This window comes from Plecotus auritus, assembly GCF_963455305.1.
Source record: "Plecotus auritus genome assembly, chromosome: 2".
Lineage (NCBI taxonomy): Eukaryota > Metazoa > Chordata > Mammalia > Chiroptera > Vespertilionidae > Plecotus > Plecotus auritus.
In genome coordinates this window covers 71766981-71782019 of record NC_137771.1, presented here as the reverse complement: position 1 = coordinate 71782019, position 15039 = coordinate 71766981, and the positions used below count along the sequence as shown (strand labels likewise).

The 15039-nt window shown below is 36.9% G+C and overlaps 1 protein-coding gene across 1 annotated transcript in view; it reads left to right on the top strand.

The window, feature by feature from the left end:
* The window catches only part of ZNF644 (zinc finger protein 644), a 143889-nt gene that overhangs the window by 38534 nt on the left and 90316 nt on the right, over positions 1-15039 (top strand). The window contains 1 exon segment of the mRNA XM_080654335.1: positions 7936-7996. Coding sequence (XP_080510461.1) covers positions 7953-7996 — 44 coding nt within the window. The 5' untranslated portion in view covers positions 7936-7952.

Below are 15039 nucleotides of genomic sequence, written 5' to 3'. Positions count from 1 at the left end.
TTATTTTGATGTAGTCCCATTTGTTTATTTTCTCTTTGGTTTCCGTTGCCCTAGGGGCAGTATCAGTGAAGAAGTTCTTTCGGCATATGTCAGAGATTTTGCTGCCTGTGGATTCCTCTAGTATTTTTATGGTTTCCCGTCTTATATTTAAGTCCTGTATCCATTTTGAGTTTATTTTTGTGTATGGTGTAAGTTGGTGATTTGGTTTCATTTTTTTGCATGTATCTGTCCAATTTTCCCAACACCATTTATTGAAGAGACTGTTTTGACTCCATTGTATGTTCATGCCTCCTTTGTCAAATACTAATTGCGCATATTGGTTTGGGTCGATATCTGGATTCTCTATTCTATTCCACTGATCTTTATGTCTGTTCTTGTGCCAGTACCAGGCTGTTTTGAGGACAGTGGCTTTGTAATACAGCTTGAAATGTGGTATTGAGATCCCTCCTACTTTATTCTTCTTTCTCAGGATTGCTGTGGCTATTCGGGGTCTTTTTTTATCCCAGATGAATTTTTGGAGAGTTCTTTCTAGGTCTGTGAAATATGCCGTTGGTATTTTAATGGGGAGTGCATTGAATCTATAGATTACTTTGGGTAGTATGGACATTTTAATGATGTTGATTCTACCAATCCATGAACATGATATGTTCTTCCATCTGTTTACATCTTCCTCTATCTCTTTTTTCAGTGTCCTGTAGTTTTCTGCGTATAGGTTTTTTACCTCCTTGGTTAGATTTATTCCTAAGTATCTTAATTTTTTTGTGCTATGGTAAATGGGATTGCTTTATTAGTCTCTCTTTCTGTAAGTTCACTGCTGGTGTATAGAAATGCCATAGATTTCTTGGCGTTAATTTTGTATCCTGCTACATTGCCAAATTCATTTATTAAGTCTGTTAGTTTTTTGATGGAATCTTTCAGGTTTTTTATGTATAATATCATGTCATCTGCAAATAAGGACAGCTTTACTTCTTCTTTTCCAATTGGGATGCCTTTTATTTCTTCTTCTTGTCTAATTTCAATGGCTAATACTTCCAGTACTATGTTGAACAGGAGTGGTGAGAGTGGGCATCCCTGTCTTGTTCCTGTTCTTAGGGGAAATGGTTTTAGTTTTTGCCCAATGAGTATGATGTTAGCTGTGGGTTTATCATATATAGCTTTTATTATGTTGAGGTATGATCCTTCTATTCCCACCTTGTTGAGAGTTTTTATCAAGAAAGGGTGTTGGATTTTGTCAAATGCTTTTTCTGCATCAATTGATATGACTATGTGATTTTTATCTCTCAATTTGTTTATGTGATGTATCACATTTATTGATTTGCGGATATTGTACCATCCTTGCATTATGTGATGTATCACATTTATTGATTTGCGGATATTGTACCATCCTTGCATTCCTACTTGGTCATGGTGTATGATCTTTCTGATGTACTGCTGGATCCGATTTGCTAGAATTTTGTTGAGGATTTTGGCATCTACGTTCATGAGGAATATTGGCCTGTAATTCTCCTTCATTGTGTTGTCTATCTGGTTTTGGTATTAGGGTGATGCTGGCTTCATAGAAGGAGCTTGGAAGTGTTCCTTCCTCTTGAATTTTTTGGAATAGTCTGAGGAGGATTGGTTTTAGTTCTTCCTTGAATGTTTGGTAAATCTCTCCTGTGAAGCCGTCTGGCCCTGGGCTTTTGTTTGCCAGAAGCTTGTTGATGACTGCTTCAATTTCTTCCATAGTTACTGGCATATTGAGCTGTTTAGATTCTTCCTGATTGAGTTTTGGAAGGTTATATTTTTCTAGGACTATGTCCATTTCCTCCAGGTTGTCCAGTTTGTTGGAATAGAGTTGTTCGTAGTATTTTTTAACAATCCTTTGTATTTTGGCGGGGTCTGTTGTTATTTCACCTCTTTCATTTCTGATTTTGTTTATTTGGGTCCTCTCTCTTTGCTTCTTGGTGAGCCTGGCTAGAGGTTCATCAATCTTGTTTATCCTTTCAAAGAACCAGCTCTTGGTTTTGTTGATCTTTTGTATTGTTTCTTTGGTCTCTAGGTCGTTTATCTCTGCACTGTTCTTTATTATTTCCTTCCTTCTGCTTACACTGGGCTTTTCTTGTTGCTCTCTTTCTAACTCTTTGAGTTGTTGGGTTAGGTAATTTATTTTCATTGTTTCTTGTTTTTTGCAGTATGCTTGTAGAGCTATGAACTTCCCTCTCAAGACTTCTTTGGCTGTGTCCCATAGATTTTGGATTGTAGTGTTTTCATTGTCATTTGTTGCCATGATGTTTTTTATTTCTTCCTTGATCTCTCTGGTAACCCAATCATTGTTTAATAGCATGCTGTTTAGTCTCCATGTGTTTGATTTCTTTGGGTTGTTTTTATTGTAGTTGATTTCCAGTTTTATGCCACTGTGGTCTGAGAAGATGCTTGATATGATTTCTATTTTCTTGAATTTTAAGAGACTTTGCTTATGGCCCAACATATGGTCTATCTTTGAAAATGACCCATGTGCACTTGAGAAGAATGTATATTCTGTGGCTTTGGGGTGAAATGTTCTGAAGATGTCAATTAATTCCATCTGGTCTAGTGAGTCATTTAGGATTGATGTTTCTTTGCTGATTTTCTGTTTAGAGGATTTGTCCAATGGTGATAATGGGGTATTAAAGTCTCCTACTATGATTGTATTGCTGTCAATTTCTCCCTTGATATCCTCCAGGAGTTTTTTTATGTATTTGGGTGCTCCTGTATTGGGTGCATATATGTTTACCAGAGTTATTTTTTCTTGTTGGATTGCTCACTTTAGTATTATGAAGTGGCCTTTCTTATCTCTTGTTATGTCCTTCACTTTGAGATCTAATTTGTCAGATATAAGTATTGCTACCCCAGATTTTTTTTCATTTCCATTTGCCTGGAAAACCTTTATCCATCCCTTCACCCTCAGTCTGTGTGCGTCTTTTTTTTTTTTTTTTTTTTGAGGTGGGTTTCTTGTAGACAGCAGATATATGGGTCTTGTTTTCTTATCCAATCCGTTACCCTATGTCTTTTGATTGGGGCATTTAATCCATTTACATTTAAAGTTATTATTGATAGGTACTTATTTGTCGCCATTTTTATTCTTTACCCCTGTGTTCCTTCTTCACTTCCTATTTCTTTTTTTTGTTTTTACAGCAGACCCTTTAGCATTTCTTGCATTGCTGGTTTGGTGGTAATAAATTCCCTTAGTCCTTTTTTGTCTGTGAAGCTCCTGATTTCACCTTCAATTTTGATTGACAGCCTTGCTGGGTACAGTATTCTTGGATTCAGACCCTTCCTTTGCAAGACTTTGTATATTTCATTCTATTCCCTTCTGGCCTGATGAGTTTCTGTTGAGAAATCAGTTGCTAGTCTGATGGGGGTTCCTTTGTAGGTAACTTTCTGTCTCTCTCTTGCCGCTTTTAAGATTCTTACTTTGTCGTTGGTGTTTGCCAATTTAATTATGATGTGCCTTGGCGTTGGTATTTTGGGGTTCATTTTGCTTAGGACTCTGTGAGCTTCTTGGATTTGTGTGGGTTTTTTCTTCCCTATATCAGGGAAGTTTTCTGTCATTATTTCTTCAAACAGGTTTTCTATTCCTTGCTCAGCTTCCTTTCCTTCTGGAACCCCTATTATGCGGATGTTGTTTTGCTTCGTGTTGTTCCAAAGTTCCCTCAGGCTCTCCTCCTGCCTTTTAATTTTTTTTTCTAGGAGTTGCTCTACTTGGGTATTTTTTCCCATCTTGTCTTCTAGCTCACTGATGCGGTCCTCTGCTTCTTCTATTCTATTCTTGATGCTTTTTATTGAGTTCTTTACAGCAGCAATATCATTTTTCATTTTTTCTTGGTTCTTCTTCATTTTCTCTTGGTTCTTGCTCATATTGTCGAATTTGTCTTCCATTCTTTTCAGCTACCTTATGACCATTTCTCTCAATTCTTTCTCTGGAAGGTTGCTTGCCTCCAAAATGTTTACTTCCTTTTCTGGTGATGCCTGCTGGTATTTCATATGCAGGCTGTTTCTTTGTCTCCTCATGGTCTCTCTTCTCTGGATGTCTGGTTATGTAGTTCTCTCTCTCCTTATCCCAGGCGAAATCTGACCTTTCCGTGGTGGAGTGTAGAGCTCCTCTGAATCCGCGTGTTTGCGCCAATTGGGGACCGGTGTTCTGGGGCTCGCAGCTGTTCCGTGGGTGCCGCAGTTCCTTTACTCATTTTTTGATATTTTTTTAATGTTGAGTGTTAGATGTTCTCTGTATATTTTGGATATTAACCTCTTATCAAATATATGATTTGCCAAAATTATTCCCCACTTCTGTAGATTGTCTTTTTCCTCTGTTGATTGTTTCCTTTGATGTGCAGAAGATTTTGGTAGGGATTGCATTGAACTTTAGGTCACTTTGGGTAGTATGGACATTTTAACAATGTTACATTGTTTCAGTTCATGAACATGGGATGTCTCTCCATTTATTTGTATCTTTGATTTGTTTTAGTAATGTTTTGTAATTTTTTTCATCTATAAATCTTTTGCCTCCTTGGTTAAGTCTGTTCCCAAGTATCTTATTATTTTTTATCCTTTTTAAATGAGATTGTTTTCATTATTTTGTTTTTCAGTTTGATTATTTTTAGTATATAGAAACAACTCATTTTCGTATGCTGATTTTATATCCCACAATTTTGCTAATTATTTACTGGTTTTAACAGTTGTTTTTAAAAATCTGTAGAATTTTCTATCTAAAAGATCATGTTATCTGCAAACAGATAATTTTATTCCTTTCCAATTTGGATGCCTTTTATTTCTTTTTCTGATTTATTTGCTCTGGCTAGTACTTTAAGTACTGTGTTGGAAAGAAGTAGTATGTATAAGTGGGCATCTGATCTTCTTGATCTTAGAGAAAACATTTTCAGCCTTTCACAATTGAGTATGATGTTATCTGTGGGTTTTTCACATATGGCTTTGATTATGTGGCAGTAGTTTACTTGTATTCCTAGTTTGTTGATTGTCTCTGTTATGCTTTTTCAGCATCAGCTGAGATTATTGTGATTTTTGTCCATTCTATTATGGTGTATTACATTGATTGATTTTTATTTGTTGAGCCATCTTGCCTTCTAGGAATAAATCCAACTCGATCATCCTAATATATAAAAAGCCAGGGGCTGTCATGACCGAAACAACCGGACTGACGACCGAACAGCAGGCTGCGTGGGGTGACAAGGCCGGCAGGGGGTTAGTGAAGGATGACCAAACGACTGAACAGCAGGCTGTGTGGGGTAACCAGGCCGGCAGGGTGCTTAGTGAAGGACGACCAAACGACTGAACAGCAGGCTGCGTGGGGCGACCAGGCCAGCTGGGGGGTTAGTGAAGGATGACTGAACAGCAGGCTGCGTGGGGCAACCAGGCTGGCAAAGGGGTTAGTGAGGCATCACCAAAAGACTGCCCAGCAGGCTGTGTGGGGCAACCTGGCTGGCAGGGGGGGCAGTTGGGCGAGACCAGGCCAGTGGGGGGACATTTGGGGGCAACCAGGCTGGGAGGCGGGGCAGTTGGAGGTGACCAGGCCAGCAGGGGAGCCAGTGAGGGGCGACCAAGCTGGTGGGGGGGGCAGTTATGGGCAACCAGGCTGGCAGAGGGGGGCTCTTGGGCGTGAGCAGGCTGGCAAGGGGGGGGGAGATGGGGGTTACCAGGCCAGCAAGGGGGGCAGTAAGGGGTAATCAGGCCAGCAGGGGTGGGGGGTAGTTAGGGGCAACCATGCCGGTAGAGTGGGGCAGTTAGGGGTGATCAGGCTTACAAGGGGGGCAGTTAGGGGCAATCAGGCAGACAGATGGGTGAGCAGTTAGGAACCAACGGTCCCAGATTGTGAGAGGAATGTCCGAATGCCAGTTTAAGCTTGATCCCCAGGAATGGGTCTAAACCAGCCGTCGGACATCCCCCAAAGGGTCCCAGATTGGGGGCTGAGGGGAGCACCCCCCCCCCCCCACTGTGCACAGATTTTGTGCACCTGGCCTCTATTTATGGTATAATTCTCTTAATGTGCTGTTGAACTTGGTTTGCTGAGGATATTTTTTTGAGGATTTTCTTCTCAATATTCATCAGTCATATTGGATTAGGGGCCACACTTACGATCTCATTTGAACCTCAGTTATGTCCTTAAAGGCCCTGTCTTCAAATATACAGTCACATTGGGTGTTAGGGCTTCACAATATGCATTTTATAGGGACACAATTAAGTCCATAACAACTTTCATGTAATGGTTCTAATTTATTTCCTAGAGAACCTACCATGCTCAGTATGATAGTTTTTGATGACTGGTCTAACAGATTACCACAGACTACATAGATGGCTTAAAACAATAGAAACTTATTTTCCCATAGTTCCGGAAGCCAAAAGTTTGAAATCAGTATCACTGGGCAGAAATTAAGGTGTCAGCAGGGTTATTCTCTCTCTGAAGGCTCTAGAAAGAATTCATCCCTTTCCAATAAAAGATTTTACTTGGCTGATTTTTGCCAATCATATTTTCAGTTAGACATAGTTATTTCATAAAGTAACATGACTAGATCCAGAAGTGATGTGAATTTTTTCCCTCCGATCTTTGAAAATGTGACTTCAATTCAGCCTGAATTTTGTTTTTCTTCTATATTCCTATGTACAATTTAGGATACAACACAAAATTTCTGTAGTCAGTCTACATTGTTATGCTTTTATAATGTGCTCATCCAGTGAAAATGCTAAAATGAGATAGATGAATTTTTGTCCACATTGTAGTTCAGAAAATACACAAGTAAACCAATAGGGTTGATACAGAATTGTTACTAGTTGCTATAGCAGTTGAGAAACACAGCTATACATAGCTGAAGAAATTAAAGAAGGATCTGTCAGGGTCACTGGGCTAATTATTTGAAAAACTAGTAAAAAGGTATTAGCGAAGTTAAAGAGAGATAGTAGGTATAGTTCACCATGTGAAAAGGTATGAAAGCTGAGAGCATGAGGGCTGTTCTGAGAGTTGAAGAATTTGGTGTAGTAAAAGCATGTGGTAAAAGTGAGAGTGAAAATTAGGGATAGAGATGAGGTCATTGATGGTACTGTTGAAGGACTTGAAGCATAGATATGACATCTGCAAAAGGATTACTTTTATAGTTCTGGAAAGGATGAATTTGAGAAGATAGTCTGGAAATAGAACAGTTATAATAATCTAGGTATGAATGGCAATAGTTATGCTGGTGCTGTCTTTTGAGAGTAAGAATTCAGAAGAGTTACAAGTCTGTTTCAGGCAGGGTAAAGACATGTTTAGAGTTCAGGGTAGGATATACTGAGTCTTCAGAATTTATAGAATGTGATAAAATTAGAGATAAGTAGATTTTTTACAAGTAAATTTTCAGTGGAGTGTTGGGTGAAGGTTACATTATACTAGATTAAATTGAGGAAGTAGGAGAGTATCAGTATATGCTATTCTCTGTAATGATTCCTGGTATTTATTAAAATACTGAATCAGTGTTAGCCATTATTATAGCTACTATTAGTATATACTTTTATGTATTTTATTCTGTATTTTTTTCTTCAACTATTTGGCATTTTTTTGATGTGTACATAATAGCATTAGGTAAACACTGATCTAGTATGTTTTATGAACAAATTCTGATTTTAATTATAGCTATTAACATACTATTAAAGTTATTACAACAAATAACAAAACGTTTGTTAAACGTTTTGAAAAGAACTAGAAACTATTTCTCATTTAAATATATTATTTTTTTAAAAAAATAATGGGACTTAGCAAGTTTCATGAAGGTTAAGATACTCATGTTTTAGTTGAACAGTTTTTCAGATAGATATCTTACCAAGAAAAATTTTGATTTGCAGTTTTTAATTTAAAAGCATTGTGTGTCATAGATGTAATTATTCATATCTGGAACAGAAAACTAAATGATGGTTTTACCTATATTCTTTCAGGTTTGATTTAATTTTGAATGAGATTGTTCCTGCAGCAAGATGTTAATAAGACAAAATCTAGGTAAGTAGAAGACTACTTTTTTAAAATAGTACATACCAAACTAGGAATAATACCAAAAAAAAATTTTAAGTGCCTTCTAGTCCAGAATCAATGAGTTTTTTAATGAAATTCTGAAATATAAAGAATTGACTTTTTGATGCACTTGATCCAATTGATTTGGTGGGAGAAAAATACAACTATCAAATTGTGAGACTGAATAATTTCCTCTTTTATGTTGAGTTTTATAACTTAGGTGTGCAGTTTCCACTGACTATAAAACAAGTTAGAAAATCAGATTCAATAAAAGGTTTATTAGGTTGCTTCACTGTTCTCTTCTTGTGAATTATAGTACTTGAGTAGTCTTTGCTTTTGTGAACTTTACTTTCTTATTTCCGTTAATAAAGTACTTCCACAAATTGGCTAAATTATCCAAATTGTGACTTTTTAATATAATATTCAGAATTATAAATGAATGGTTTAATATTTTTCTTGTGGGAATCTCTGTTTTTTAAATTTAGCATTCTGATTTGCTTTTATTTTTTTTTAAGACTATTGACTTTCAAAAAATTAAATTTTGGCCATATACTTTTGGTCTGGTATCTGAAAGAACACTTTTTAATAATATAAACTGTTGAAATGTTAAAATATTTGTTAAGTGTATATGGTTTCAAGATATAAATTAAGAATACTTTGATAAAACTACATTAACTTGATCTTTTTCTAATCTGACAGATGATTCAGCTGTCAGAAACTTGCTGATTTCGAAGTTAAAAAAAAAAAAAAAAAGCCTGGTATGAGAAGTGCTATAATTCAGTAATGTGCAGTTAAATATTGTATTCTCAATAAGTGGTTTAGACATAATTTAAGTAGTTTCCCTTTTATTGCTATTATATAATAACTAGAGGCCTGGTGCACGAAATGCATGCACTCGGGGGAGGGGTCCCCTCAGCCCAGCCTGCACCCTCTTGCAGTCTGGGAGCCCTTGGGGGATGTCCAGAGGGAGCAGGCCTAACCTCGCAGTCGGACATCCTTAGCGCTGCCGCAGAGGCGGGAGAGGCTCCCACCACCGCTGCTGCGCCTGCCAACCATGAGCCCAGCTTCTGGTGCGCTGACCATCAGGGGGCAGCTCCTGCATTGAGTGTCTGCCCCCTAGTGGTCAGTGCGCGTCATAGCGACAGTTATTCTGCCTTCGGTCAATTTACATATTAGGTTTTTATTATCTACACTAATGAAAGGGAAAGATGCAAATTGACCGTACCTTCACGACACACACCAGCCAATCAGGAGTGAGTATGCAAATTAACTCAACAAAAAATGGTGGGTTAATTTGCATACACAGGCACCCATTGGCCGGGGGCGGGACGCTTGTGTCGTCGCCATGGTGTTTCACACTGCCCCAGCCCCTCCTGGCTCTGGGCAGTGTGGGAAGGTGGAAAAGTGGCTCCGGATGGAGCGAAGGCAGAAAGGCGGCTCCAGGCTGGAGCAAAGGCTCTGCTGGCAGCCAGGGTAAGGAAGGCCCATTCTGCATGAATCTTCGTGCATTGGGCGTCTAGTATAGGATAATAGTAATGGTAGTTTGAAGAGTATTTATTGTCTGTATATTGTATTTAGTGATCCTTGTGCCTTATTAATCTTTATATTAACTGCTATGAGATAGGTAACTGCAGTGTAGAAAATATTTATTTTTTGGTCAATAGGGAGCTATTTCTTTTTATTTAGGAAATGCATTTTATTTTGCTAGCATGCATTATAAGGAACATTTGCCTGCATATCTTCCCGAAGGAGAGAAGCTTCTGTACTTAAGGTCTTACAGGGATTTTGTTTGCTAGTTGAATATACAGGCTTTATTAGAACCTTTATTCTGATTTCTTGTAAGTTAGGTATTACTTAAGGGATGATACTGGTTTAGTTCACTCTGACCTTTTCCCACCCCAATTATATGTGCACTTTTCTTTTTATATTAAGTTCTAATGTATGTATGGTAAAATATGGAAACTTTAAAGTACAGAGCTGAATAAGTTTTTACATATGTGTTTATATATATAACCACCATCCAGATGAAAATGCAGAATATTTTTATTGTCCCAGAAAGTTCCTCTTGCTCTTCCCTTCCAAATCCAATAGCCTTTCTCCCTGAGGTAAGCATCATTCTGAATTCTGTCAGCACAGCTTAGTTTTGCTTGAACTTTGTGTATATAAAATTATATATTCTGTATTCTCTTGTTTCTATTTTTCATTCGACATAATGCTTTTGAAATCCCTCCATGTTGTTGTGTCAATACATTATTTTTTAATGTTGATAGTATTCTTTATAAAAATACTACACATTTTTTATGCACTGTCTATAATTTTTTTTATTGGGTTCTCTGAGTTCCAACATTCTACACTGCTTTCCTTCCTCTAGTTTTCCCTTCATTTTCCTCATCACCTGCACAATCAAATGTAAGCTCTATAATATGGTATATAGTGTTATCACTAGCTGTTTCAGAACAAATGTTCCTTATAATGCATGCTAGCAGTATCTGAGTAAACAAAATATGATGTTTTATATTCTTAGTTTTAGTCCTAAGTATATGTTGTCAGTCTTCTCCAACCACTTGCCTCCCCAATTGTCAATGTCCCTCCCTCCTCTCAAGCATCATTTTGTTTTTGAGCCAGACCTGGCCAAAGCACAATAGTCAGTTTTCTTTACTAGACTGTGAGCTCTTTGAAGGTAGATACCTTCCATGTCTTATTTATCTTAGCACAGTGCTTAGTGAATGTTTGTTAAACATAGAACAATGAAAAGATATCTCTCAGACAAATAGAGATTCAGAATATTTGCTGGAATAAGATCGGGGCTTTAGCACTTCAGTTGCTGTTGAGCTATATGAAGGAGCCTATGAGAGCAATATAGAAGGAGCGTTATAGACATTTTAGAAAGACAAATAAAATGTCCCCCTGTCTTCTTTCAGTCTAGTTGGAATAAAATAGCTAATCATTATTGATTTTGATTACTCTTTCCAAATGAAGGCATTAATCCATGTCATGGAAATTGGAGTGTTTGTTACTAATAGTATTTATACTATTTATTTCTTTTGTACTAGTTTGTAATAATCATTTCTCTAAAATTTTAAAAAGACGTGTTAGACTAATAGAAGTAGAAGATTAGGAAGATTGGTCATTTCTGTAAGAAGTAAAGAAAACTTTCCCTCATTTTCCTCAGGGTAAAAACAGTTGGAGTGGAGAAAGAAATTGAATTATAGTCTGGAATTGTGATAACATTTTCATTTCCTATAGCTTATGAAACTTCCTGCTTGCTGAAAAGTATTTTTTAAACGTTTGTTTAATCATTATATATCTGTAATATACAAAAATATATTTTTTTACTTTTTTATCGAACTTATTGGTATGACATTGGTTAATAAAATTTCATAGGTTTTAGGCTTACAGTTCTATAATACCTTCTCTGTATATTGTATTCTGTGTTCACCACCCCAAGTCAAGTCTTCTTCCATCACCATTTATCTCTTCCTATATTTTCTTAAGAAATGAAACTTTATAAAACTTTAAAGCATTTCGCACTAGTTTTCTTCCATATTTGAAATTTGGCTAGTTGGGTTGGCTATTGTAGTCAGCTGGGGAGTTTTTAATGCCTGAAGCTTGATTGCCTTCTAGCAAGTCCAAAGCGAGGAGAGGTTCTTTCCCACTGGGATCAATTTGTTGCTTTTCCTCTTTGCAGCTTCTGCCATAAAGGTTGAACACAGACTTGGATGTTGACCCCATCTCATGCTGCTGTTCTTTCTCTCTACAAGAGTTTTCTTAAACACAGATTCTTATTGAATGTAGGACCCCAGTTATTTCTTTTATTTCATCCTGGATGTTAAGTGTGTTTAGTTTTTTTGTTGATAAATTTTGAGTATTCAGAGAAATTTAATCTTGTGATTGCTTGACTTAGTGTCTTTATAAGATTTCAGACTAGTCCGTTCCCCTCCCCCAGAGGCTGATAGGTATATTTGAATTTCAGACTCTTCCTCTTCATTTTGTGCTTGAATATTTTAGTCAACTGCTGCTAAGCTCTTCCATTTTGCAGAATTCCTAACTCCAAGGATTTGAAGTTCTTCACGAAAGTGTGTCTTTTTTAGGTTAATTTTCTTAATTTCCAAATTAACCTCTCTGTGTTTCACTTTAGTAGCAGTGTAGATGTGCTTCCCTTTGTTGTAATGTGAAAAAACACACCTTTTAATTAATAAGATTATTTGTTCTTCACTCTTGATGACATTGTACAGTGTACATTTGACTGTTTTCAAATATATTGCCAAGCAACATTCAGTATTTTCAAAATTGTATTTTAAAATAAAAGTCATATATCCTTATATTTGTGAGCAAATAGTATAGAAATGTTTAAAAATAAGAAGTAAAACTCTTTTCTCCCAGCACTGTGCTTCCCATAAGTTATCAAAAATAGATTGTATGTATTGTGCATCTTTCTCTTTCCATTTAGCAATATATCTTGGACATTTTTTCATATATACATTACATATAATATAACTGTTTAGATACTTGGGTAAATCTCAGGGTTTTTTTGCTTGTGTAAGCAATACTGTAATAAATATTCTTGACTATATCATTGGGATTGTGTGAGAATGTCTTTATGGTAATTTGTAGTAATGGGTTGCTGGGTCCCTGTATATGTCCTTTAATTTATGATATATATTGCAAAATTGCAATGAGATTGTACCATAACATTCTTATTAACAGTTTTTGAGAATATCTGTTTCCCCACACTGTGCTAAATGTTAATTTGTGGTTTAATTCTCGCCAGTCTAATCAGTGAAAAGTATATTTATTTGTGCATTTCTTTAATTGTGATATTTTTCAAAGGTTTGACATGTCACCTTCATTTCATTATTAAATCCATAATTAACATACTTTCATGGTTTAAGTACTGCATTTAGTTTTTAATATTGAATAACTAGATTTTAATAAAAGCTGCATATTCTGATATGTGAGCAGATAGCCTTCTTTGTTCCCTTCATATTTATTTAGGATAAATATTTCCTAATGATGAATTTCTTTATAATTGCCACAACCAAATGTTAGTATAACATGTAAGTAAATAGAAAGAAAATAAAAGCCATTACTAAGTATTAGGTTTATTAAATATGGACTAACAGCATGCCACTCAAACTCTCAGAGTATTAGGTTGTTTCTTGCAACCTGAGCATTAAGAAAACTTTCCTTCTTTGTGGTTATGCTTTTGTTGTCTTTAACATGTATGATAAGCTATAATTATTTGTCTGAGATCAGCTTTAAAGTCTATAAACTCCTTTTTTCAAATTCTTTAATTCTAGAAATTATTAAATTTAAGAATTGAAAAAAGAGCTGAGAAAAATCCTTAACATATAATAGTTTTCTCTGAGTTATTTTTAAGGATTAAGATACTGCCTCTTTGGGGCTTATTTTTTGTACAGTATTTCCCAGTGTGATGCCTTTATTCCTGGGTATGTTTATATTTATCTTGGTTTCATCTCTTAAAACTCATCCTTGGTTTTACTGTGTTGTTTTATTTATTGAAAGGGTTAAGTAGGCTGCATTAGTATGTTTTTAAGCCAAATGGTCAATCTATTTTTCCAAAGAAAGTTTCATCTATGCCTGTATTTATTATAAAAATTTCAACCCAAATCTGAAGTGGTTTTAAACTTCACTATTAAAGACTAATTAAGTAGCAAATGTCATTCTAATATGTGACCAGGAAACTATAAAACTGTCCTGTCAAATGAAAAAATTTTGCTGTTGCTTTAGGTAGAACTTATAATGGTAGGTCCCAGGGGTCCTCAAACTACGGCCCGCGGGCCACATGCGGCCCGCCAAGGACATTTATCCGGCCCGCCGGGTGCCGCTGCCTGTCCTGCTTAGCAGCCGACTCGTCCCTGGCCCGCAGTGCGCATAGGAATTTGTTCATAGTTTTTTTTTTAAACTATAGTCCGGCCCTCCAACGGTCTGAGGGACAGTGAACTGGCCCCCTGTTTAAAAAGTTTGAGGACCCCTGGGCCTAAACTGTAAATAAAGGTGCTAACTAAAACAAGGCATTTATTGAAATCGGATGTCTAGGCACTATGCTGCATGTTAAGTATTCATAGCTAATTTAAATTCTTAGTGCCATATAACGAATTATGTTGTAAGTTATAAGTTATGAACAGAATGCTGTCAGGTGTAAAGAGAAGTATAGTAGGACTAAGGAGGGAATTTTGAAAGACGAGATCAGGAAAGGCTTCATAGAAGGAAGGTGATGTTTCAGTTGGGCCCTGAAGGAAAGAATAGAATTTTGGTTGTAGGATGACCTAGGGGAAATGTAGACAGAGGGAGTGTGAATTAAATTTATTTTCCAGAAATTATTTTGTATGACAGTTTCACTCATCTGGATGTCCATGCTGTCAAAGTTACTGACTTTTTTTTAATTGTACTAAAGTTTACACTCTACTATAGCTTAGAATTCATTGTTTGAACTGTTCCTTTGTTCCGGTTTTTCAAACTTTTAAAACTAGTCTAATTTTGGACCCACCAAGAAATAAATTATACTGTGAAAGGATCCATGCTTATCATTAATTTACATCTGACAGTATTATACTTAAGGGTGTGAGGTTCATCCATAACATCCAAAACAACTGAAGACTCGACCAACCGGAAATCAGTGCTGGGTTGCCCTGGCGACCCAGCACTGACTGCCACAGCTACAGGCGCCCTGACCCAGCACTGACTGCTGAGGGGGCTGTGGATCAGGCCCAGGGAGAGAGAAGCAGGGTCTGATCCGTAGCCTCCATGGCAGCTGTTGATCAGCACTTGCCTCTCTTCTTTCCCTCCGGGCCTGGCCAGCAGCTATGCCTCTCTTTCTCTGGGGCCTCTGCTGGATTTGCTGATCAGCCCCACCTCTCTGATCAGGCCTGTTGATAGGCCTGGAGACGCTGACTGGCAGTCAGATCCAAATATGGGTGAAGTGTGAGAAGCCAATGGCTGCCTAGGAGGCAGAGCTTTTGACCCTGACTGGCATAGAAACCAACAAATCAGAACCAAATCTAGGTGAA